A 26,351-nucleotide genomic window follows, 5' to 3' on the forward strand; every position below is an offset into this window, starting at 1 on the left:
ACATAAAAACATGCGCAGTACATAAATTTTTTTTGTACACTATAAAAATTATCGGTAATTATAAAATCGGCGTGCGGTTATTTAGCATTTAATATAATATCTATTCTATTTTTTAAAAATTATTTTAATATATATTTATATATAATTATTTAAAAAGAAGTTTGGTATAAAAATACATACAAGAATTAATTGCATATCACCCAACTCCTACAATATAACATTGAACACATTTTTCGACATATTTTTTACATTGAAAAATTATTTTTTAACGACAGTTACGAATGGCAGTGTCGAATTAATAATTTTGTTTATTATTATCTTAATAATTATAATTTATTTTGTTTTTTTTTTTTTTTTTTTTTTTACTCAATCCGTGACGACAATGTGTACTCTAAATGTCAGAGGCTTTTCCCATACTTCGTTAGCAGCAGTGATTCCGTTGGCCGGCACCCCGTGAATTACCACGCGGAACTCACCCGACCTTTTGAGACGACTCTTGAAATGGAGGCCCCAAATGCCACCGCGGTCCTTGACCAATTCGAATTGGTTGTTTTTGTTGCCTTTTACTATCGAATATTCCATTTTTTCATTCTAAGAAGAAGAAATAATTTAATAAATTAGCTAAAAAATTTCAGTACTAATTTATAAAAAAAAAAAAAATACACACTTTAATTGCTGGCTGTAATTTAATGATCCTCATTTTATGTTTTGTCTGACGTAATGTCATCTTCATGGTATATATTTCTCCATGATGGTGTCTTGCTGAGCGTCTCATTAAAGGTGTTCTCCTATTTAATCCTCTAGTGTGTCTAAGTTTTGAATAATTAGCATTAATTGTTTGATTAGCTTGTAATTTTGTTCCTCTTCTTTGTCTTTCTCTTCCATTGAGCTAAAAAATATTTATTATTATAATTAATAAAAATTAATACAAATATTTAATTAAAAAAATGATGTAAATATTTATTTGATAAAAATTATTATAAATATTTAATTAATACAAATTAATTAAAAAATGACCTTGTATCTTGTGAACTATTGACATTTTTAAAGATATAAGCTCATCCCGATGTTACACTCATCAAGACCTTTCATTTGAGTACCCACATCAATTTTTCATATATTTATATATATTATATATATGTATATATGAAAAATATATCAAAATGCATGTGGGTACTCAAATGAAAGCTCTTGATGAGTGTAACATCGGGATGAGCTTATATCTTAAAAAATGTCAATAGTTAAAAAAGTACAGTGCAATTTAACAAAATTCATTATTTAATAAAGCAAAATTTTATTTATTTATAATTCACAAGTCACGGCAGTCACATAGTGACTGCAAAGTTGCTAGTAATGAATATTTAATTTAAAAAAAATTAATTAATTACCTTACAAGAGAAGCAACCTTCAGAAGAAATAATTTTATCACCAGCTGGAGGTATATGATAAGGATCTGGACCAATAACAAATGTTGGTACATTTCCTATTTCTTCTCCATAATTACCAGTAGCTATTGGATTTATCGTAGAAAGACAGTGACCCTGTCCAATACGCTGATAACCTGATGGGCAACCGCATAAGAAATTACTGGACCCGCTGGATGTGCATCCGAAAGCACAAGGGCTTCCAAAACATCCTGGACTGACCTGTTACATTATTTTTGTTTAAAAATAATATGATATAATATCATAAATTAAAAAAATAATTATAAAAATGATATAATAGGTACTTGAACACAAATCTGTAAATCATTATCAAACTGATAATGGTCTGGACATCCACATTTATAACTTCCTATAGTATTTATACAAACACTATCTCCACAAGGTGAATTATTGCACTCGTTTTCGTCGATACATTGGTTGTAATATAAATGTTGGATAAATCCTTCTGGACAATTGCATCTAAATGCTCCCATTAAATTCTGAAATTAATAATATTATTAATTTTTATTAAAAATTTATTATTTCTCCATGATAATAAAATCAGCAGACATCTAATAATTTTTTAATTTTATTTAAAAAATAAGTCTCAGTTTTTCAACCCGGGGTTTTCATTTTACCCGAGTTTATAACCATAGCAACAGTACTATTCTAATGTTTATTAAATATGTTGCTATCGTTATAAACTCTGGTTAAATAAAAATCCCGGATTGAAAAACTGGCCCTAAATTAGTACTGAAGAAATATTTCATTAAAATTGCATTAATAATTTTCGAATAAAATTCTTAAAACTCTCAAATATCTGCTAACTTTAGTACCACATTTCTTCTCTAATAAAAATAGTAAAAAAGATTTATTTAAAAAAATAAATTACTTGACAGCCATGTTCACAATTACTGTCATCGGCACATTCATTATTGTCCGTACAGAAACGTCCAGTGCGGTCTAATTTGAAGCCACGAGGGCAAATACACTTGAAACTTCCTAGAGTATTGATACAGGTTCCTGGTTTTGGACACGTTCCAGCTTCATCACACTCATTAATATCTTCAAAAATTATTTATAAACATTTATTATTTATGTTAATTATTAATGTTAATCATTAATATTAATTATTAATAATTAACATTAATATTAATAATTAATAATTAATATTATTATTTATAAACAATAGACCTTATAATTAAATTAAAAAAAAAAAATTACCATGACAAGCATCACCATGTTGAGTATATCCATCTCTACACGCGCAAGTATAGCTTCCTTCAGTATTGATACACTTTTGCTGACAAAGATGATTTCCAGTAGCGCATTCATCAAGATCGCGACAGCCAACGCCGTCAGGATTCAAAATAAACCCAACTGGACACGAGCAACTGAAACTACCTTCCGTGTTTTGACAATTAAATTTACAAGGACTGGGAGTCAGTTCGCATTCATTAACATCTGAAATAAATAAAAATTTTAGTCCAAGTCTTGACTGATAACTTAAAGAGTTTCAAGACCAAATGCATAGTATTACCAAAAATTTTAAATTTTGTGTATCGGTCAATTAATAACTTTCTCTGTATGATTATTTATTTATTTAATTTTAAATGTGCATTTTTTCTCCAAAAAAAATTTTTTCTCTAAATAATGCGCCGCTTCCATATTTTACCAGTTTATATACATCATTAATTTTTGGAAAAAAAAATGTTAATAAAAAAATTTTTTTTAAATCAATTACTATACAATGTGATTCATAATTAATTTCTCTTCTCGGTAAATATTTACAAGTGGGGTCAACCGTTTTAATTTTCATTTTTTTGAACGAAATTTCTATTTGATTTTATTGATATGATTTTTTTTGAAAAATACATAAAAAAATGAACAATTAAAAAAAAAATTTTTTTAGAAAATTGTGATATTCAACTTTTTTTTTTTAAATTGTTTTTTTTTTTTGTACTTTTCAAAAAAAAAAATATATCAAAAACATCGAAAAAAGATAAAATAGAAATTTTATCCATAAACATGAGTCAACATTTTTTTCAACTTTTGAAGGCAAAAAAGCTATCGAAATCTTTATTTTTTTCTTTAACGACATTTTTTTAGATATGGCCCAAAATGGGGTTGACCCTTGTAAATAATTACCCCAAATTTTGTCAAATTCCCGTAGACAGATAAATGGTCTCGAGACTCCTTAAATAATTTCAATTATTTCCCAAACAATGAAAACAAACCTAAACAATGAGTTCCAGCTTTATCAGCCTTGTACCCCTTATTACAAACACACCTAAAGGACCCCAGAGTATTAATGCACATTCCATTCCGACACAAATCAGGAATAGCCGTGCACTCATCAATATCCTGTCCATCAACAGAGAACCCTTTATCCAAACAAAGTTCATTATAATTATCCGAGTCCCTCGAGGGACACAATTCACAATGAGGTCCCCAGGCGGCTCCCATAGTGCAGCAACAATCAGCCTTGGTCACCGTCTTCAACTCCGAAGTCCTAGCAGAGCACCTTCCACTAACAGTCCTCAAGAAGCAGTAGCCAACCCTCCTATCAACACAAGACTTTCCATCTCCACTCATTTCAAAGCCCTCATAGCACCTGCACTGATAACTTCCCTCCAGATTAATACACTGACCATTCCTGCAGAGCCCTGAATTGACCGCGCATTCATCAACATCCTTACACTCATCAGTCATTCCAATCTGCTGATACCCTGGCGGGCAAATGCACATGAAAGACCCGATCAAGTTCTTGCACTGGAACTTGCAATTATTCGCCGGCGTCGAGCACTCGTCAACATCAATGCAGTGTCTTCCATCAGCAGCAAGGATGTACCCGTACGGACAAATGCACCTGAAAGATCCCGGAGCGTTGTGGCAGCGGAACGCGCATTGGTTCCCGAGTTCCAAGCATTCATTAATGTCTTCACAAACTTGGTTCACCCCAGGCGTGAATCCGTTCGCGCAGGAACACTCGAACCCTCCTTCAACATTTGCGCAGCTTCCATTCCCGCAGATGTTCTGGTTGTGCAAGCACTCGTTTAAATCCACGCATCGTCTCCCGGTATCATCTAAAGTGTACCCTGGAGGACACTCGCATCTAAAAGATCCGTCAGTGTTAATACAATCTCCACCTGAGCAAGCGTCAGGCATAAAAAGACACTCATTTAAATCCACCCCCGTGTCGTCTCTCCCCGAGCCTTCAGGACAAAGCCGCTTGAATTCCTCCGAGTGTTCCCTCGGACAAGTCTCGCAGTTTCTCCCCCAAGCTTTGCCCATCGTGCAGCAGCAATGTTTTCTAGTCATCTCTCCAATCCTTGGCGCCAAGCATTGTCCTCTGCGGAAACGATCGTAGCACTGTTCCTCCCGAACATCAACGCAGGTCATCGAGTTCCACTTGTCGCTTAACTTAAATCCTTCCGGGCACTCGCAGATCACTCCACCGTCAGTGTTAATGCACTTGCCGTTCTCGCAGATGTTCTTCGTATCAACACACTCGTCAACATCAACACACCTCTTCTTCGAAATGTCCAGTTCGTATCCTGGCGGGCAGCTGCAGATATACGAGCCCATTAAATTCTGGCACTTTCCGGGAGAAGGACACAGCCCGGGGATTTCTTGGCACTCATCAATATCGCGACAGTGCTGGCCATCTTGCGCTAAAGTGTATCCATCAGCGCACTCGCAGATAAAAGAACCGACTAAGTTCTTGCAGCGGCCGTTCCTGCACAGGAACGGCATTACTCTGCACTCGTCAATGTCTGCGCAGTCGTTGTTTGGAGAAAGCTTGTACCCGTCGTAGCACTGACATTTGTAGGAGCCTAAAGTGTTGATGCAGGTCCCGTTGTTGCAGATATTGGGGTTTCTTTGGCACTCGTCGATGTCTACGCAGAAATCCCGGTCCCGGGTCAGAGCGTAGCCCAGGTGGCACACGCACTGGAAGGAACCTTGGAGATTATTGCAGACTCCGTTGGAGCAGATTCCAGGGCGCTCGTAGCACTCGTCGATGTCGATGCAGCTCCGCTGTGAAATTCCTAATTTGTACCCCGCTGGGCAGCGACACTCAAAGCTGCCCTGTAAATTCACGCACTGCGCGTTTCCTGCGCAAGGATTTGGAGTTTGCTGGCACTCGTTCTCGTCGATGCACTGGTGAGAGTCCTCGTCGTAGATGTACCCGATGTCGCACTGGCACTCGAAGCTCCCGGGGGTGTTTAAACAGCGCCCATGAGTGCACATAGTGGGCATCAGCGCGCACTCGTCGATTTCTTCGGTGTGATTTGTGATCGGGTTCATTATCTGCCCGGGGACCATTCCGCAGAGGATCTCGTGCTCGCGGGTTCGCTCGCCTGGACACTTTTCGCAGGGAGAGCCCCAGGCGGCGCCCATTGAGCAGCAGCAGAGCATCTTGGTCTGGGGATGGACCATCGGGTTGAAACACTGTCTGTCTTCGTAGTTCATGTAGCAGAGCTCTTTTCGCATGTCCACGCACTCTTTTCCCCCCGGCATTGACATGTAGCCCTCTGGACACTCGCAGTGGTACTTTCCTTGGTCGTTTATGCAGTAGCCGACTCCGCAGATCTGCGGGTGCAGAGCGCACTCGTCGATGTCTGTGCAGCTGGTCTTGGTCGGGTCTAGGATGTACCCTTCGTTGCAGGAACACATGAAACTCCCAAAGGTGTTGGTGCAGTGCCCGTTCTGGCAGATGTTCTCGTGCTCCTCGCACTCGTTTATGTCTTCTAGAACTACCGTGATGCTGTTCGGGCGGTAGCCTAGTCCTCCTGGGCAGAGTTCTTCGAATTCTTTGCTACCGATTTCAGGGCACTGCTCGCAACGAGTTCCCCACGCGCTTCCGATGCTGCAGCAACATGTCGCTTTTGTTACTGATGATGACATGTCGAAGATACACTGAGGACGCCCGCCCAGGTTTTCTGTACCGGTGTAGCAGAATGATTCTCGTCTGTCTGGAATTTTTTAGTTTGGTGTTAGTATTTTAATTTAATTGTTTTAGAAAAATTTTTTAAAAGAATAAAATTATTTATAAAATTTAATAAATGATGTCATAAAATAATTTAATAATTTTTTAAAGAAAAAAATTAAGAAAACTTTGATAATTGTTGGAATAAAATGATTTAAAAAAATTTAATTACTGTTTTAATAAAATGATTGGTAATTATTTACAAGTGGGGTCCACCATTTTAATTTTCATTTTTTTAAATAAAATTTTTTTTTGAAAAGTACATAAAAAAATGAATAATTTTGAAATATTTTTTTTTTACATACAAAAAAAAATGAACAATTAAAAAAAAAAAAGTTGGTTACCACAATTTTAACAAATTTTACAAATTTTAACAAATTTTACAAATTTTAAAAAAAATTTATAAATTTTTTAGAAAATTGTTATATTCAACTTTTTTTTTTTTAATTGTTTGTTTTTGTATGTACTTAAAAAAAAAAAAATATATCAAAAACATCAAAAAAAGATAAAATAGAAATTTTATCCAAAAACATGAGTCAACATTTTTTTCAACTTTTGAAGGCAAAAAAGCTATCGAAATCTTTATTTTTTTCTATCACAATATTTTTTATTAATTTTTGTTAATTTTTCACCTACATATAGCCAAAATAGGGTGGATCCCACTTGTAAATAATTACCATTTAATTATTGCTTGAATAAAATTATTATTAAAAAAAATATACATTTAAAAATTTTTAGTTTTGTTATATAAATAAATGGACACTAAGAAAATATTTTTTAAAAAATTTCATCAGTTTTGGAAAGTTTTTTTTCTATTTTTAAAATAATTTTTTATTGAAAAAAAAAAAAAAATTGTAAGATGTCTAAAAATTTCAGTACTATAAAAAAATACTTACCAACACAAGCATTGCCAGCTTCAACAAGTTCATGATTCGGCGGACATTCGCAGCGATATTTACCCTGAGTGTTAACACATTTACCATACTGACAAGCTTGAGGGCTTTCACACTCATCAATATCCGTGCAATTTCCTCCAGAGCCGTCCAACTTGTAGCCCTCGTCACACTCGCACCGGAACATCCCAAATATATTTTCACACTTGCCAAAAACACACAAATTGTGAAACATCTCACACTCATTTATATCAATACAAGCTTGTTCATTATTTTCTTCCGGGTGCATGAATCCCATCTCACATTCGCACCTGAAGGACCCGGGGTAGTTCAGACAGTGTCCATTTTCACACAGCGAGGGGTCGTTGGTGCACTCGTCGATGTCCCGACACGAGTAGCCATCTCCGCGAAATCCAGCGTCACAAATACACTAAAATTTAATTTATCAATTTCAATAATTATCATTTTAATTACTTACAATTAATTATAATTACCTTGAAAGAACCTTCGGTGTTTATACACTGAGCATTAGCATCACACCCGCCGTTATTAACAAGACACTCATTGATGTCTCTGCACTCGATTCCATTTCCAGTGAACCCATCGTGGCAAGTACACTCATAAGATCCAGGAGTGTTGCGACAATTAGCAAACTCGCTGCAGGAATAAGCGTTCAGTAAACACTCATCGTCATCCGTACAATCGGGTCCAGCGTCTGGTTTTACTGAATAACCATCCTCACACCGGCAATCGAATGAACCGATAGTATTTCTGCACTCTCCAAAACCACAAACTCGCGGTTGGGTAACACATTCATCAACATCTGCAATAAATTAATTAATTATTATATTAATAATTTTAAGGCTGCATTCAAAAATGCTCTATCTCTAGAAACATAATTAAGAAATTACTTTGCATCTCGTGAACTATTGACATTTTTAAAGATATAAGCTCATCCCGATGTTACTCTCATCGAGACCTTTCATTCGAGTACCCACATCAATTTTTCATATATTTTATATATTTATATATATTATATATGTATATATGAAAAATATATCAAAAATACATGTAGGTACTTGAATGAAAGCTCTTGATTAGTGTAACATCGTGATGAGCTTATATCTTTAAAATATATATTACATGGGTGATTCTCTGTAAGGACGTCTTAAATCTGTACAAAATTGTCCGACCAAATTATTTTTGATTTTATTAGAAAAAAAATTAACAAGGGCTACAAAACTATCAGCTTAATTATAATAAATAAACAGCCGAATTAATTTTTGCTTTTTCGATATTTGTGTATCTTTTGCCATATAACATGACAGGGGACTGACTGCCAGGGGACTGATTTTTTTTATCAAATTGAGAAAAATCAAGCAAACTATTTCAATGCATTCAACTTTTTAAGTTCTCAATGAATGTTTACATTAATTAGAGTAATATTAAGACTTATGGATCCAATTTTATAAATAAATTATAAACAAAAATAGCTGCCAGGGGACTGAGTTTTGAAGTGGCCCAGACACATATTTCCAGAAAAAACGGTGCTTTGACACTAAATAAAATGGCGATAAAGCGCTAACAGCTCTATGGTTATTAACTCAAGGCTAGTTAGATCCTTATAAACCTTACAAAAGGTAAAATAACACGCTAGATTTTTTTTTTTTGGCTTTGTACTTCTGGCAGGGGACTGACCTTAAAATGCCTGGGACAAACTTTGGTTTAATGAATTTAATGAAACAAATTAACTTTCGGTACTTTTTATTGAAGAAGATTGTTAGTTACCTAACTAAGTTTATAAACATTATGGATCAAATTATATATTATTGACGAATAACTTAAAATTTAATCTTAAAGTTTCAATTTTGGGACTAGGACAGCCCAGGGGACTGACATTTCGGTGGTTTACGAATTTATAACAAAAAAACCAAAATTGATTCCATTTTAGTTTTCAATGCTCCAAATAGAAATGTTTTTTTACTTTCGTAATAAATTTTTTTAGTAACAAAATAACAATTTTTCTAATAAAAAAATGCCTGGGACAGCAAAAAACATCTTTACAGAGAATCACCCATATATATGGTTATATGAAAAATATATCAAAAATGCATGTGAGTACTCAAATGAAAGCTCTTGATAAGTGTAACATCGAGATGAGTTTATATCTTTAAAAATGTCAATAGTTAAGAAAGTACAGTGCAATTTAACAAAATTCATTATTTAATAAAGCAAAATTTTATTTATTTATAATTCACAAGTCACGGCAGTCACATAGTGACTGCAAGATTGCCAGTAGAAAATAAAATAATTAAAAATTTTTAGGGTTAATATATTTTTAGCAGCCAATTGAACGAGAATTTTTAATTTACACTTAAAAATAAAAAAATAGCGGCTACAAAAGAAAAAAAAGAAATTGCATTTTTTTTTCACGTATTTTTGTCAAAAAAAAAAATATTTCAATTTTTTTAAGCTTCAAAGCTTCATTAATTTCCTTACAAACATTTTTCATACTTAAATAAAATAAAATACCTATACAAGAAGTTCCATCTTTTCCAGGCAAAAGCCCTCCAGTACAATGGCAAGAATAAGACCCGCGTAAATTAGAACATTGACCTCCATTACATATCCTAGGATTGTCTTTGCACTCATCAATATCCGCGCAAGTTCTTCCATCAAGATTGAGTCCAAATCCAGCGCTAAAAAAAAATTCAATTAATTTCTCCAACAAAAATTTTATTTCAATCTAAAATTACCTGCAAGCACAAGAGAAGCTACCAGGAGTATTGACACAAATATCTTCGCAGCCGCCATTGCCGACAGCGCACTCACTGATATCTTCGCAGTGGGACTTCATCCCGGTTTGCCTGAACCCGTCGTCGCAGATGCACTGGTAAGTTCCCATCATATTTTCGCAGACGCCGTTCGAACAGATTCCGCTGGTCCTGGAACACTCATCAATATCTTTGCAGGACTGCTTGTCTGGACTCAACTCGTGACCTGGAGGACAGATGCACTTGAAGCCTCCTTCAATATTCCTGCAAGTCCCACCACGGCACAGCCCGGGAGTTTCTTCACACTCGTTGATGTCCATGCAGATCTTCATGATCTCGCTGCTAAGAAATCCCTCGTTGCAGTCGCACTGAAAAGTTCCTGGAGTGTTGACGCAGGTTCCATTCCCGCAGACTCCGCGCATGATCTCGCACTCGTCGATGTCGTTGCACTTGAGCCCGTTTTCGTCCAGAGCGTAGCCCTGGTTACAGCGACAACTGTAAGACCCGATGGAGTTCTTGCACCTTCCGTTCAAACACATCCCAGGGAACTCTACGCATTCGTTGATGTCCTGTCTGTCGGTGAAGCCCTCTCCTTTCGGACACAATTCTGCGTGCTGCTGAGTGCCTTGTTTGGGACACAGCTCGCACTTGTCGTTGCCCCACGCTCGACCCACAGAGCAGCAGCAGATACTCTTTGAAAATTGACCCTCTATTGGAGACGTGCATTGGCCGTGGCGGTAGTCCATGTAACAGGTTTCTTGTCTAGTGTCGATGCAAGCTGAGTCTAAGGATTAAAAGAATTGGTAAATAAAAAGTTTAAACTATTTTTATTTTTTAGTAATCTATATTAATCTATACGTATTTAGGCTGCATTCGAAAATGTTCTAGCTCTAGCTACGTAATTAAAGAATGACCTTGTATCTTGTGAACTATTGACCTTTTTGAAGATATAAGCTCACCCCGATATTACGCTCATCGAGACCTTTCATTTGAGTACCCACATCAATTTTTCATATATTTTATATATTTATATATTTATATATATTATATATATGTATATACGAAAAATATATCAAAAATGCATGTGGGTATTCAAATGAAAGCTCTTGATGAGTGCAACATCGGGATGAGATTGTATCTTTAAAAATATCAATAACTAAGAACTGACATTGCTATCTTGTCAACTAATGACATTTTTAAAGATATAAGCTCACCCCGATGTTACACTCATCGAGACCTTTCATATGAGTACCCACATCAATTTTTCATATATTTTATATATTTATATATTTATATATATTATATATATGTATATACGAAAAATATATCAAAAATGCATGTGGGTACTCAAATGAAAGCTCTTGATAAGAGTAACATTGGGATGAGCTTATATCTTTAAAAACGTCAATAGTTAAGAAAGTACAGTGCAATTTAACAAAAGTCATTAAAGGATCTTGATTTTTAGCCATGAAAAAATTTCTAATTTACAATTAAAGAAGCGTAAAAATTTCTACAGGCTGTAAACTTACGAGTAGGGTCCAGAGTAAGTCCTGGAGGACATTCGCAGCGATAAGATCCATCAGTATTGACGCAGGTGCCACCTCCTTTACAAATTCCACTGTTCAACTCGCATTCGTTGATGTCAGCGCAAGCTTTTCCGTCAACTTTCGCGTATCCTTTAGAACAGTCACACAAGGAATAGTCACAAGCCTCGCAAGGACTTCCCCAAGCGACTCCGACCGAGCAACAGCACTCGGATTTCAGTGCTAGTCTGGGGAAATTATTTTCACATCTTCCGTCGACCATTTTTGTCCAACAAGAGCCTCTTCGATTGTCTGTTAGATTAAAAGCATTGTTATTTATTTAGTTATTTTTATTATTATTTTAATAAATAAATAAATTATTAATTTAAGACAGCTAACTTCAGTATAATTGCTTTTTGATGAAAAATTGTACTTACCCATACAAATATGACCCGTATTATCAAGAATATACCCATTAGTACATTCGCACTGATAAGAGCCTTTAGTATTTATGCAGATTCCATTGATACAAACATCAGCACCAAGTTCTTCGCACTCGTCGACATCTTCACACATCTGATTTTGTGTGTTGAACCGGGTACCAGTTGGGCATACACACTGGAAACTTCCTGGGGTGTTTCTGCACTGACCGCCTGAGCACAGCGAGCTTTCTAATTCGCATTCGTTTATGTCACTGCATAGCTTCCCGGTCGCGTCTAATTGGTAGCCGTTGTCGCAAATGCAACGGTAAGTGCCCATGAGATTCTCACATCCACCATTGAGACATATGTTTGGGTTTTGAGCGCATTCGTTTATGTCTAAAATTAAAAAAAAAAAAATATTTTAATTAATTTTTAATTTTTTAATTAAGATTAAGAAGGAAAAAAAATTGATTTTTCATTATTGTATCAATGAAAGTTCAAACTTATCAAAAAAACAATTATTTTTTAATTTTTAATTTCAATATTTTTATAAAAAAAAATTTTTTTTAATTTTCAATTCCAATATTTCAATCAAAAATTAAATATTGAGTTTTTAATCCCAATATTTTAATCAGAAAATTCGTAAATTTGAATATTAAATCTACTAATTTTTATTTTATCCTATTTAAATTTTAAATTATATTCTTCTTGTATTACCATCTCCATTGTAAGTCATTCCGGCACCATGAGGACACAAAGACTCAAACTCTGGAGTCCTAGGCATCGGACAAGGCTGGCAGTTACTTCCCCATCCTAGAGGTTGTCCTAAAATGACAGTACAGCAGCAACAACTAGATTTAGTCACAGCCGTAGACGTCGGATTCAAACACTGGCCATCTTTGTACTGCGAGTAACATAAATCTCGCCGGGTATCTGCCGATTAAATTATTGCAATCAATTTTCAATAAACAGAAAAGTTAATTAAAATCATAATTATAATTTACAATAAATTATTCACCTAAACATGATCTACCATCCGGTCCCAGGTTGAAACCAGGGTTACATTCGCACCTGAAACTTCCAGGCGTGTTTTTGCATCGGCCGTTTTGACACGGCGAGCTCAGACACTCGTCAATATCTGAAAATAAATAGATTATTATTGAAAAATTACTATAAACAATGTGTAATAATATCTTACCTATGCAGTGACTTTGGTCGGGTCCCAATCTAAACCCAGAATCACAAACGCACTTGAAAGATCCCTCCATATTAACACACTTTCCGTTGTCGCACATCCCGGTGGTCGAACACTCGTCCATGTCAACGCAAAAAGTGTTGTCCCTTGATGGTGTGAATCCCGATTGACAGACGCAGTGATAGGAACCAGGCGTGTTTTCGCATCTTCCATTTAAACAAATTCTTGGATTTTCTGAACACTCGTTGATGTCTAAAAAATTTTGAAATTATTAAATTACAATATATTACCTTACTAATGCTATAAAGGCGAATAAAAAAAAATTTTTTTTTTCTTATAATAAATTTGAAAATTTATATAAAGTATAAATCTCTAAAAAAATGAAAAAAAAAATTTTTTGGCAAGAAAAAAAATTCTTAGTCAAAAAAGCGCACAAAAAAAATTTTTATTTATATTTTCTAACTTTTTGCTTTAAAAATTAAAAGTTTTTAACTTCTGGCTAAAAAAATTATAGAATTCAATTAGGTTTTTATAAATACAGTTTTTTTTTGTCCCAAGACTACTTTTTTTTATTTTCAATTTTTATAACCAAAAGTTCAAAATTTTTTATTTTTAAATCAGAAAATAAAATCAATAATTTTTTTTACATACTATAAGAATTTTTCGTTTCAAATAGTTTTATTTTTTCATATTTTCAGGAAATTATTAAGACTGGAGCAAAAAAAGTTTTTTTCATACATCCTTTTTAATTTAAATAAATTTACTAATATAATATTAATATTAATATCAACATTAAAACAATGAATAAATGAAATTAAAAAATTAGATAGGACATGTAGCTGGAAGGCTTCCGCATTGCTTGTAGCCGGTCGTTATCCTCAAATACTATTACCGAGTGATAAACTGCTGACTTGTAAATTATACTGGATATAATATAGCGCGAAGAATATCGAGGGAATCCCTCGAGCTAATATTTTATCCTTACAAACTTTAATATTTATCCCGTATATATATATTGATACACATACACGATGATAGTCTGATAAATAAATAGATTTAAGCTCAAGACAGCGTATGAATAAAATTAAAACGGTATTTACCGATACACGTGTTCTTGGACGACGAAAGAACGTAGCCGTCGTTACATTTACATTTGAATGAACCGTTCATATTTGTGCAGTGACCATTCGTACACATTCCTGTATCTTGACATTCATCGTGGTCTGTAAAATAATTATAATTAAAAATTTTAATTATTAAAAATGTTTTTTAACAATTTAAAAATAAAAATCTAAACACAAACCGCTGCAATATCTTCCTTCTCCAGAAACAACAAATCCCGTAGGACAGTGACAAAGAAAACTTCCAGGCAAATTCTGACACGTTCCGCCCTGACAATAGTCTTGCTGGCACTCGTCTACGTCCTCGCATCTGCCATTTAATTTTACATATCCTGGAAGACACTCGCATTCGTAGCCATCGGGGGTGTCGATACATTTTCCTCCCCCGCAGATATCCGGTCGGAGGACGCATTCATTTATCGCGATGCTTGGAGCTTCTGAGCAGAGCTTGTGATGTTCATCTGCAAGTAATTAATTAATTAATTAATAATTTATAAGAGGTGTAAAAGTAAAAAAAAATTTTTTTTACGTACTTGTTCCGACAAGAGGACATTTGTAACACTCGTCACCCCAACCACGACCCATATTTTTACCACAACAGCAATCTTTTTTACTCAGCCGGATTTCCAAGCGGTTTTTACACTGTCCATTTCGATTTACTGCCGTGTAACAAAGACCTTGACGTCCATCTGTAATTTTATTAATTATTTTAATATTTTTAATTAAAAAATTTAGCAAAAAATGTTACACTGAACATTTTTTTGGTTTTTTTAACAAATAAATTATAAGTAAAAAAATATTTCTAAAAAAAATGCGCTTAAAATTTTTACATAAAAAATTTTTGTAAAAATAATTTATTTATCTGGAAAAACTCTTAAAATTATAAAATTTCTACCAATTTCAATTTTTAAAAAAATTTAGAGTACCTATACAAAATCGTCTATCCTGACTCTGAATAAATCCAGGATTACAAACGCAATAATACCCGCGTTCAGTATTAATGCATTTTCCATCGCTGCAAATCCCTTCTTCCTCGCATTCGTTTTTATCCGTACACTCATTGGTCTCCAAATCTCTTGCCTGGCCTTCTGGACACTCGCAAGTGAATGATCCTGGAGTATTCACACACTTTCCACCCGCGCAAAGCCCAGGAATTGCTTCGCACTCATTAATATCTTAAAAATCCAAAAATTATTAATAAAAATAATAATTATCACAGAAATTTTTTTTTTTTTTAGTTATACATATAAATAACAAGATTTTAAACAAACTTTGAAGTTTAATCACCTAAGCATTGTCCTTGATTATTTTTGAGATGCCCGACTTCGCAGTCAAGTCTCGCAGGACACCTCTCGCAAGGATGGCCCCATCCTTTGCCGACAGTAGCGCAGCACATTTGTCGCGTGCAAACTACCCCCTGAAGATGGACAAGACACTGCCCATTTTTGACTTTGGTGTAGCAGGGGCCTGTTCGGTAGTCTGTTTCGCAGCGTCTTCCGGTGTACCCATAGATACACGCGCAGCGATCGGGCCCGATGCATCTTCCTTGGTTCAAACATGGCTCTCGGCAAATTGCTTCGGGGTAAATTAAAATTAATATAAATATAATTTAAGAAAATTATTTCGAAGAGTTTCAATTAAATTATTATAATTATTATTATTAAAATATACTTACGTTCATTACAAAATTCTCCTTCAAACCCAGCTCTGCACTGACACCTCCCGTCAACGCAATTTCCATTGATGCATCGCGCTCTGCAGGTTCCACCGTTCCGCGTCTGCAGACCCCTGTGATCTTCTTGTCGCTCTCTCGGTTCATGTCCTGTGTTTAAGTATTTATAATTTAATTTTTTCGAGGAATTATTTTGCTGGCAATTTTGAATATAAATAAGAGTTGATATAACTGTCAGCTTATTAGCTGGTCATCTTCATTTAATCAATACAGTGAATCGACAAGACGGGTTATTTAATTTATTGAATTTATTGAACCTGTCAAAATTGACAGGTTTTATTGATTGTTTGACGGCTATTTGTTATTTGTTACCTCGGCTCGGGGAGGAAGAGAAGCCTTGAGATGAAACTGATGGGATGCTGCTGGTTATGCTGTTGCAAGATGCTGATACTGACCCTCCGTCACAGAGACAAACGTTTGGTCGAATACATCTTCCATTACCGCAACGGCGCGCACATATTGCTATTAATAAATTTATTTAAATATTAAAACTTAAAAAATTTAATTAATAAATTTTTCAAAAAATTCATAATTTAACAATTTCATTAAAGCTTTTTTTTTTTTAATTAAAAAAAATAATTTTATAAACTTACGAATGATGCAAAGACCAGTATCTGGCTTCCTAGACCAACCAGGACAGCAATAAGTCCGATATCTCGATCTACATATATTAGGTCTGAAAAAAAAAATAAAAAAATGAATTGCCAGGAATGGTCACTCGACAATTAGATCAAGTACTAGTAAAATAACGAATAAATAATGTTAATAAAAATCTAAATGAAAATAAAAAAAAATAGAAATCCAGATAGAGTTCAGAGGGATGAGAATAAAAAGGGCTTGATGCACGTCACCTAAGACAAGGCGGGCATTCACTTGGTTCTTTATAATTAACGTCAGCTGCTAGACCGCGTTTTAAGTACTTCCACTTACATAAAGTGGCGCCGCGGTTTATTGCCGTCTATATATACGAGAAGAGCGCATCTCGGTTAAACTGATATGTGATGACCACTCGCATATATCTAATATGTATACTCACAATAATGCTCATCAACTCATACTCATCAGGAGAGCTGATATCACCAACCGCCCCGCTGATAGCTTCCAGACCAAAAAACAATCACCATCAGACATTTTTACGGTCTTTTTAGATTTTATCGAGGCTTTATAAAAAATATATATGTCAATATTTTATTATTATTATCATTAAAGCCTTCCTAATCCTGAAATTTGACGTTATTTTTCCTTCAAAATTTTAATCTCAAAGTTTTTAAATTAAAATTACTGCGGAAACGTCTGATTAAAATTTTTAATAAAAAATAACGTCAAATTGAAGGATTGAGAATTGGAAATTATTATTATTCTGATAATAAATATTAACTGCGTGTGCAATAATTCATAATTAAATATTACAAGTTTACGATGACAGAAAGTGTAACTCACATTAACTATTCTTGAGATTATCGAATTTATGGCGCGATTGTGGCATTATTGCGCAATCAACCCAGCAAGCAATTAAGTAGTATAGTTTTACAGAATAAGAACGGAACAAGTGTATACCCTTACAATTATTAACAGCTCCTGCTTATTAGTTATTAGTTATTACCCGCAGGCTGTTGTACAAAGGCCTAAGGTACTTAACTGTTTTATTTTTAGATACTCAGTAGGCCACTGCTTCTCTTATCGTTTTCTGCCGCTGAGGTACTGTACCTAAGTAAATAGTATTTTTTTCTTATTTAATTTATTATTCAGTTTACTTTGAATTTCTGTTTACATTAAATTTAATAATGGATTCGCGTTTGAATAGTTTGTAAGTTCAAGTATCACTGGGCTATCAGCTAGGCGCGGGATAAAGATAATTCAATTAATTTATTGATATTTATGTATTTTATTATGACACTTTATTATCTACTATACTAGTTTTATTTGTTTGAGATCTAGTTAGTTTTATTTTATTGGGTTAATTAATTTGTGTAATTATGATGTTTATTTTATTACCAAGGAAATATTGTTATAAATTTTTTTTTTATTTTATAAGAATTTTATGAGATTTTAGTCATAAAATTTTAAAAACTTATAAAAAAAAATTTCGGTAATTGTTTACAAGTGGGTTCAACCATTTTAATTTTCATTTTTCTGAACGAAATTTCTATTTGATTTTATTGACATATTTATTTTTTAAATACATAAAAAAAATAAACAATTAAAAAAAAAAAGAAAAATTAATTATCACAATTTTAACAAATTTTCAAAAAAATTTATAAATTTATTAGAAAATTGTGATATTCAACTTTTTTTTTTTTTAAATTGTTCGTTTTTTATGTATTTTTCAAAAAAAAAAAAAAAAAAATATAACAAAAACATCAAAAATAGATAAAATAAAAATTTTATCCAAAAACATGAGAGCCAAAATTTTTTCCAACTTTTGAAGGCAAAAAAGCTATTAAAATCTCTATTTTTTTCTTTCACGTCATTTTTTATCATAAATGCGCCGTAAAAACAAGCAAAATCAATAAAAAAATGTTAATTTTTCACCTAGATATGGCCAAAAATCGGGTGGATCCCACTTGTAAATAATTACCAAAATTTTGTTGTAAAATTTCATTTAACTTTATAAAAATTTCAGGATTAAAATATACAAAATTTAATTTTTCCTTTCAATCCAATAAACATTTTTCACTCACAGTAATTTCTTATCATCAGTTATATCAAAATTTAAAAAGACCTTAGTCATTTTCTATTCATATAAAATATATTGATGCGCAGAATATAAGATGAGATGTATAATTTGATAATTGCCTAATGTGTTGGCCGATATAATGTAAAATATAAAATATAATGACAGGTATTTATTAAATTCGCTGTATCATTTTCACCCTCGGATTAAAATCATCAATTTAATAAAGACATTACAGAGATTAAAAATGAATATTGTAATTTCTGTATCAAAGGATCATGATAGGGTTTGATTTTATCGTCAGCTATCTCAATCAGAACTTAAAAAAAAAAAAAAAAAAACAGTAATAATAATAAATCGTAAGGAAAAAAAATGTGTCAAGTAAAGGATGTACGCAAGTTATTAATAATTAAAGTTAGAGTAACATTTTAATTTACCAACAATAAGAATGAAACTCAATTAGACGATTATCAACGCTAATTATTGTTCGCGATACGGTAAATTGGGTTGAATTAAAACCTTGCGTAACGATATTAATAAAGGATTATTAAAAAACTTTTCGCGATAAAAAGCTGAGATGAAATAAAGGCATCATTTGCAGCCGGAAGGAAGTTTATTTAGGATACTTCCGTATTTAAATTTAATTAATCTCGGATTATTTGTGTTTACTATTCTTCGATTGTAAGTGATACTTCAGATAGAAGAGAGAAGATAAGAAATTAACATTTCAGGAATAGATATTAGGTAGTCCACTTTGCGAATTACTGTTAAGGTCACGGTGAATTGGCTAAATCACGATTGCGCAAAGGATGTAAAGTGTCGCTGGTCAGATCAGCAAGTAGAACGCTAATCGGTCACTTAACAAAATTATTAATATTTAAAGTGTAGACTGTTATTAGCCGTTGTAGATCATGTGCGATCATCATAAAAGTAATCTAGTAGCTGGTATCGTTGTCATTAACATACAATTTATTGCGATAACAATTTTGCTAGTGAAGATAAGAACTATTTTCAGAGTGATACAAATTGCAGCTTAAACACTTAATACCCTCGTTATTTTTTTGTTGAATTTTATTTTACGTTTACATTTTTATTGTAATTTATCTTTTAGCTTGTATAGAATTTTCCGGTCCAATAATTCATTCTTTTTATTTTATAAATCATTAATAAAAATTTTTATTATAAATTAACTCTTCAGATCTCTAAATTTTTCATCAAAAAATAAATCATTCCAATTCAAAATAAAAAAATAATTGTAACTAAACATCAAAAGCTTAACTTATATTTTTTCTGCCTAAAATTAATCACGAGCTTTTCAACCAGACAAGAAATGAAAGATTTAGCGCGTTAATCCCCGTCGCACTAAAAAAAACATTTCAATTACAAGCCTTAAAAAAAAAAATAAAAAAAAATGATACAATTAAATCCCAACGAAGGTGTGACAAAAAAAGACAACTGTGAAGTAATTCCTTCGGAATTTATAATTTCTTTTCCGCGTATATTTTTAGCCACCAAATCCAGTATAGCACGGGTTATATTATGCGTGCGTAGATTCTTATCTGGGTGATGTGAGTTTACATTAAAGAAGTGATGTGTCTTATATACACATGCATATATATTTCTACATATATATACATATAAAACGTAAGAAGAAAAAAAGGAGAGCCTCATGAGAATGTGAGAGTTAATTGGGCGCGAGAGTACAATCTGGCCACCCGGTTACATACATGTGTTATTAATGTTCATTTCATATATATGCGCACCGATGGAAAGACAAGACTAGCACATATGTCTATACAACTCAATATAGTTATTTTTCTAATTGTTATATTATTATTATTATTTGTCTCAACAAAAAATAGAATAATATTAATAATAATAATTGGAAAATTTTATTATTTTTATTATCTACATTATTAAGAGAATAAAAAAAATTTTGTGCCCAGGATAATCGTATGATAAAATCGGTTATTTTTAATGAAATTTAGTGTCATTGCAAAGGTCTTGATTTGAATTTGTGTCTTCAAGGTATCATATCATTCTCACCGATAGTCAATTTATTATGATAAGTATTTAGGCTGCATTCAAAAATACTCTATCTCTAGATACATAATTAAGAAATGACCTTGTATCTCGTGAACTATTGACATTTTTAAAGATATAAGTCCATCCCGATGTTACACTCATCAATACCTTTCATTTAAGTACCCACATCAATTTTTCATATATTTATATGCATTATATATATGTATATATGAAAAATATATCAAAAATGCATGTGGGTACTCAAATGAAAGCTCTTGATGAATGTAACATCGGAATGAGCTTATATCTTTAAAAACGTCAATAGTTAAAAAAGTACAGTGCAGTTTAACAAAATTCATTATTTAATAAAGCAAAATTTTATTTATTTATATAGTTCACAAGTCACGTCAGTCACATAGTGACTGCAAGGTTGCTAGTTATTATTATTAATTTTATTAAAAAAATTTTAGTATTGACTTAAAGCCCAGAATTTTCCGTAAGCATTTAAATATACAGCAGTTTTATTTACAACTTGTATTGGGAAAAAGTAGCTGCGTCCGATTATTATAAGTGGCTACTTATTCATGAGCAAATAATGCTAATTACAGTACAGAATGTACGCATATATTGATGACTACCAGCCAAGTCAACTTGGCTATCCACTAACTACCGGATTAACAGGAGTTACTTTTCTGAATATGATAAATATTATTTTATGTAATATAAAGTTGTTGTATTAAGTAGCTGCTACAAGACATCAGGTTTATAACCTTGTCATATTGGCGCCATCATAAAAGTTGTTAAGTGTAGTTCGTACCGGGACAAAAAAGAGATTATTTATTTCATTAAGTATACAGTATATTGGTAATGAAATAGAGGAGGAAAAGAGGAAATGCCGGAATTTAATATTTGTTTGTCTAGTTTAACTAAAAGAGGGAAACCGTTACCCACGTGGTAGTTTTATGCTTTTTTAGAATCGCTTTAAAAATTAGGGGACCGATGCCGAAAGGCTTTATGCTATTGCAGTTGAGTATTAACTACCGCTTTTTATTCTATTAGTTTTATTTTTAAATCATAGACAAAATTTTGTTTTTTTATTTTTTTAAGTTTTATATTTTTTTTGGAGGAAATGAAAGAAGGAATTATGACACTTAGTTGGAGTAATTAAAGTCAAAAAATTTATTGCAGTCATAATTATTTTTTTTAATTAAAAAAAATCTATTTTTAAAGAATCTTTATTCTAAATAATTTCTTTGTAAAGTTTTTGAAATTTTTTCATCAAAAGATTTTAGTTTAAAATTGTATTTAATTTCTTTTTAAATCCAAAGAATTATTATCATTATTATCACTATTACTATTATTTTAGTATCATAATAAAGTATAAGAGGAAGTACCGATAAATAGGTGCGCCCAAATGTCTGAATTATTGGAACGGATAATAAACATTAGCGATTCGTCGATCTTGATACCATTATTTCACTATTGATATTGTCCATTGTCACGATAACTTCCTGGCTTTTACAATTACTTTATCATCACTTTCTTTTAATTAATTTTGCATAATACTGAATGTCCATCCACACTCACTGGAATTTACTATGTACTAAAAATTTCACTTTTATTTTTCTCACCCTCAATTTAAGGGGTTATACGCAGTTGCAAAGCTAAAAAAACAACATTTTTTTATGAATTTTTTCTAGACACAGTTTTTAATTATCAATTACAAGTGATGGTTATTTAAATAGAGCCTACCTTCAAGAATACAATAGCGCGTCAATCATGTAAAAATATAAATGTGCACCGCTCCTGTAGAAGATGTTCTGAACGACCTCTAAAAAAAAGGCGCTTGGCGGTGATCTCCATTTCGGTGGTTTGGATTATTTGAAATCAAAAAATATGGTGAATTCTTTTACAGGATAGATTAATGCAGGTATTGGACGAAGGAATAAGAAAAATTTTGATTTTTGACAAAATGGTGTCTATTTGTAAAAAATTTTTCGTTTTTGTTGAAAAACAATTTTCCAAATTGTTAAAAAAAAAATAGTAATCATTTTTTTGAATCTTATTCCTTCGTCCAATACCTGCATTAATCTATCCTATAAAAGAATTCACCATATTTTTTGATTTCAGATAATCCAAACCACCGAAATGGAGATCACCGCCAAGCGCCTTTTTTTTAGAGGTCGTTCAGAACATCTTCTACAGGAGCGGTGCACATTTATATTTTTACATGATTGACGCGCTATTGTATTCTTGAAAGTAGGCTCTATTTAAATAACCATCACTTGTAATTGATAATTAAAAACTGTGTCTAGAAAAAATTCATAAAAAAATGTTGTTTTTTTTAGCTTTGCAACTGCGTATAACCCCTTAAATCTAACTAGCTATTTATTTATTTATTTTTTTCAATAAATGTTTAAAAAATTTTAGCTTTAATAAAAAAAAACCAAAGTAAAAAGTATAAAATAATTTTCAATGAGTTTAAAATAAATTTTATTGTAAAAAAGCGTGGGGTGCTTTTTAAGATTTTTTAATAATGACTCAATATCTGTCAATAAAATATTTCCAACAATTGACATCCAGCATCCCCGGCTTTTTTACAATAAAATAAATTTTTTTTTTAATCACTCTTATTTTAAACTCATTAAAAATTATTTTCTTCTTTTTATTTAGCTTTTTTATTAAACCGTCTTTTTAATTTTTTAAAACAGTTATTTATTTAATACCTTTTATTTCGATTGACCGTAAAAGCGTGTGTTTTACTTTTTAAAAGAATAATTTTAAAAAATTGTAAAACGTAAGAAAGGTTCCTAGTTGGTCCTACCAGTCATAAGCTTGTCTCAAGGATTAAGCTCAGCATGTGTTAGTACACGCGTTAGTGCTCGGTGCAAGACAATACCGCTTCGGATATAAAACCCCGGAAATCCTGAAGATCCTGACCAGGATCGGGACAAACTTATAAAATAACTGTATTGTCATCGGTCCTTGATAAGTGTGCAAAGTTTTAATTTAATCCGAGGTTTTGATGCCCGACAATCGAGTTCAAAGATTTTGTAGCACACATAGATTCATAAGAAGCTAATAAAAACGTGTAAAAAGTAAAAAATTACCCAGCTGGTGGATTAGTGTGGGAGTGATTATCGAAATCCTGCGAACCCGCGGAAGGCGTACTGTAGTGAGCTAAATATCGGTCCCTGATAGTCTCCTGGCCAGTTTGAACCGCGAGAACCCCAATAGCAGCGGCGATGCAAAACGCGAGCATCTTCCTGGGGTCCATCCTGGAGCTGAGCAGTCCTCACCGAGAAACCGACTCTCGATCCCGGATCCTCCAGCTCGTCAGCATCGGGAACGCCTGAAATTACAAAGCTCTTGGTTCTTATTTGATTAACAAAGCATATGAGTGTAATATGTAATGTGCAAGTCGTGTGGAGATAACAAGTGTCCGGCGTTGGCGTTTCCGGAAGTACTTTTTAATATTTATCCAGCTTTACACATGTAGATATTTTATATAGTTATGTTGTATATATGTGTAAATATAATATCATAAATTAATATTTTATCAATTATCACGTGTGTATAAATAACAAACGTTATCGTACAACAAATAAATCCGGTACATTATTTCTATTCATTGAAATAAAAATCAAGTACAAAAACTTAAATAACTTGATTTTATCGTGTGTGTGTGTGTGTATGTGTGTGTGTGTGTGTGTGTGTGTGTGTGTGTGTGTGTGTGTGTGTGTGTGTGTGTGTGTGTGTGTGTGTGTGTGTGTGTGTGTGTGTGTGTGTGTGTGTGTGTGTGTGTATGTTAAGATAACAAAAGAAGCGGTCTAATTTGAATGAGCGCGAACTAATAAACGATAACATTCTCGGGTGAGATTTTATCTTAAGATCAAGGAACTTTATTCTCTATTTTTCTTTTACTTTTCTTTGCTTGTTATTTATTAGATCGTAAAATTTTCCGATTCGAAACAGTTTATTAGGTTTTAAGGAGAAAATTTTTCACGGGGAAAATTTGGTTCAAAGTAAAAAATTGTATTTAATTAAAAAAACAATTTTTAATGATTTTTTTTTTGGTAAAAACAAAATCAATTTTTTTTACAATGATCAAATTGCAGAATAATTAATATTGACTCAATTGAGGTATATTTGAATTGAAATTAAAATTATCGAAATATTAGCTTGGTTCAAAAAATTTTAACTTAAATCAAAAAGAAAATTTCTTAAAATAACAAATTTTTTTTAGTAATTTGGATTAAGAAATTTTCTGATTAATTTTACGGAAAAAATAGCAATTAAAAAATTAAAGCTTTTGGAGAAATAAAAAGTGCTCTGAATAAAAATCTAAATTGAAAAATTATTGGAACAATTTCATAAATTTTTATAACATAAAATTTCAAGTATTGATTTTTATAGATTTAAAAAAATTCTACAAAAAATATTATACTGTCATATAAATTGAGATGTACTTAAAAATTTTTAAGCACTCTCATTTTGAGCCTAAAATTTTTTTTTATTAATTTTATTATTCATTTTATTGGATAAAGTACAAGTAAAATTAATAGTGATACGTCACATTGCAGAATAATTTAAAAATTAACTTTTGACACATAAGTTACAATATACATGAATAAAATTAACAAAAAAAAAAGTTTACCTGAAATAAATTTTTCAATTTTTTCAATTTGAATTCCCAAAAATAAAAACTTGCAAAGGTTATAAATTTTTACTCAAAAAAAGAAAAAAAACACTGCACTAACAAAAATGAAATTTCACAAACACAACACTGTCACTTTTTCAAAAAAATTTCCAAAAAAATGAATATTAAAAAAGTAACAAAAATAAATTTACAAAAATGAAAATTTTGATGTCAGCAGAGGATTAGCGGCATGACAATTAAAAAAAAAAATTATTTAAGCTGAGAGGAGGATGAAGAAAAGATGCGCTGGCGGGATTCGACGTGAGACTGCCGGGGCTGAGCAAAGTTTAAAGCTGAAGAAGAGTATTACAGCTGCCGGAGTTCTCTCGTTCCTTTTCTTCTCTCACTCTTCACTCTTGCTCCGGCATGGATTGACGGCGTTCCCTCCTCATCCAACTCCAGGCCTCGTAATATAGTACCGTCTCTGTTCTTCCAGCCTCCAGAGTCGCTTCCCCCACGTACAGATCGCGGGTCCTACTCCTGTCAACGCTTGTTTCTCTTCTCATTTATTATTACGTATTTATTTAGAATTAAACACACACATATATTTACTTCATACCGGTAAATAATTAATTAGCCGATTTGTAGTCGTTAAAATTTGGTACTGATAAGAGTAATCGCCGCCTAATTGATTTCGCGAATAAAAAGCTCCTGAGAGATAACGATGTGTGCAAAGATACAGGACGGAATTAGTTAGTCAATTTTTTTATTATAATTCCTGAGAAATAAATTGTCAATTTTGGAATGTTTTGTCATTTTTATTAATACACTTAGCAGTAAATTTTACGAGATATTTATTTTGTTGATTTTTATTGATAATATTTTAGGCAATTTGAGTTTTTTATTGCGTTTGTTTGATGTCTAGATTGATTTTGGTAA

General features: G+C 32.4%; 1 protein-coding gene across 1 annotated transcript; it reads right to left on the reverse strand.

Moving 5' to 3' along the window:
* Positions 1 to 319: 319 nt before the first annotated feature.
* LOC123260325 (fibrillin-2-like) lies at positions 320 to 25,499 on the reverse strand. Its single transcript, XM_044721349.1, has 26 exons — positions 25,431 to 25,499; positions 23,884 to 24,125; positions 16,668 to 16,750; positions 16,387 to 16,536; positions 16,018 to 16,164; positions 15,630 to 15,917; positions 15,269 to 15,517; positions 14,876 to 15,031; positions 14,525 to 14,803; positions 14,322 to 14,444; positions 13,225 to 13,473; positions 13,045 to 13,164; positions 12,744 to 12,959; positions 12,042 to 12,422; positions 11,611 to 11,916; positions 10,064 to 10,865; positions 9,840 to 10,006; positions 7,802 to 8,130; positions 7,311 to 7,737; positions 3,662 to 6,400; positions 2,649 to 2,888; positions 2,317 to 2,489; positions 1,730 to 1,924; positions 1,389 to 1,646; positions 668 to 889; positions 320 to 591 (listed from the first exon to the last, which is right to left on the reverse strand). Exons 2-26 carry the CDS (start codon positions 24,048 to 24,050, stop codon positions 367 to 369), a joined length of 8,691 nt encoding a protein of 2,896 aa, XP_044577284.1. The 5' UTR covers positions 24,051 to 24,125; positions 25,431 to 25,499; the 3' UTR covers positions 320 to 366.
* Positions 25,500 to 26,351: the final 852 nt, after the last annotated feature.

Source organism: Cotesia glomerata, linkage group LG3 (assembly GCF_020080835.1).
Source record: "Cotesia glomerata isolate CgM1 linkage group LG3, MPM_Cglom_v2.3, whole genome shotgun sequence".
Taxonomy (NCBI): domain Eukaryota; kingdom Metazoa; phylum Arthropoda; class Insecta; order Hymenoptera; family Braconidae; genus Cotesia; species Cotesia glomerata.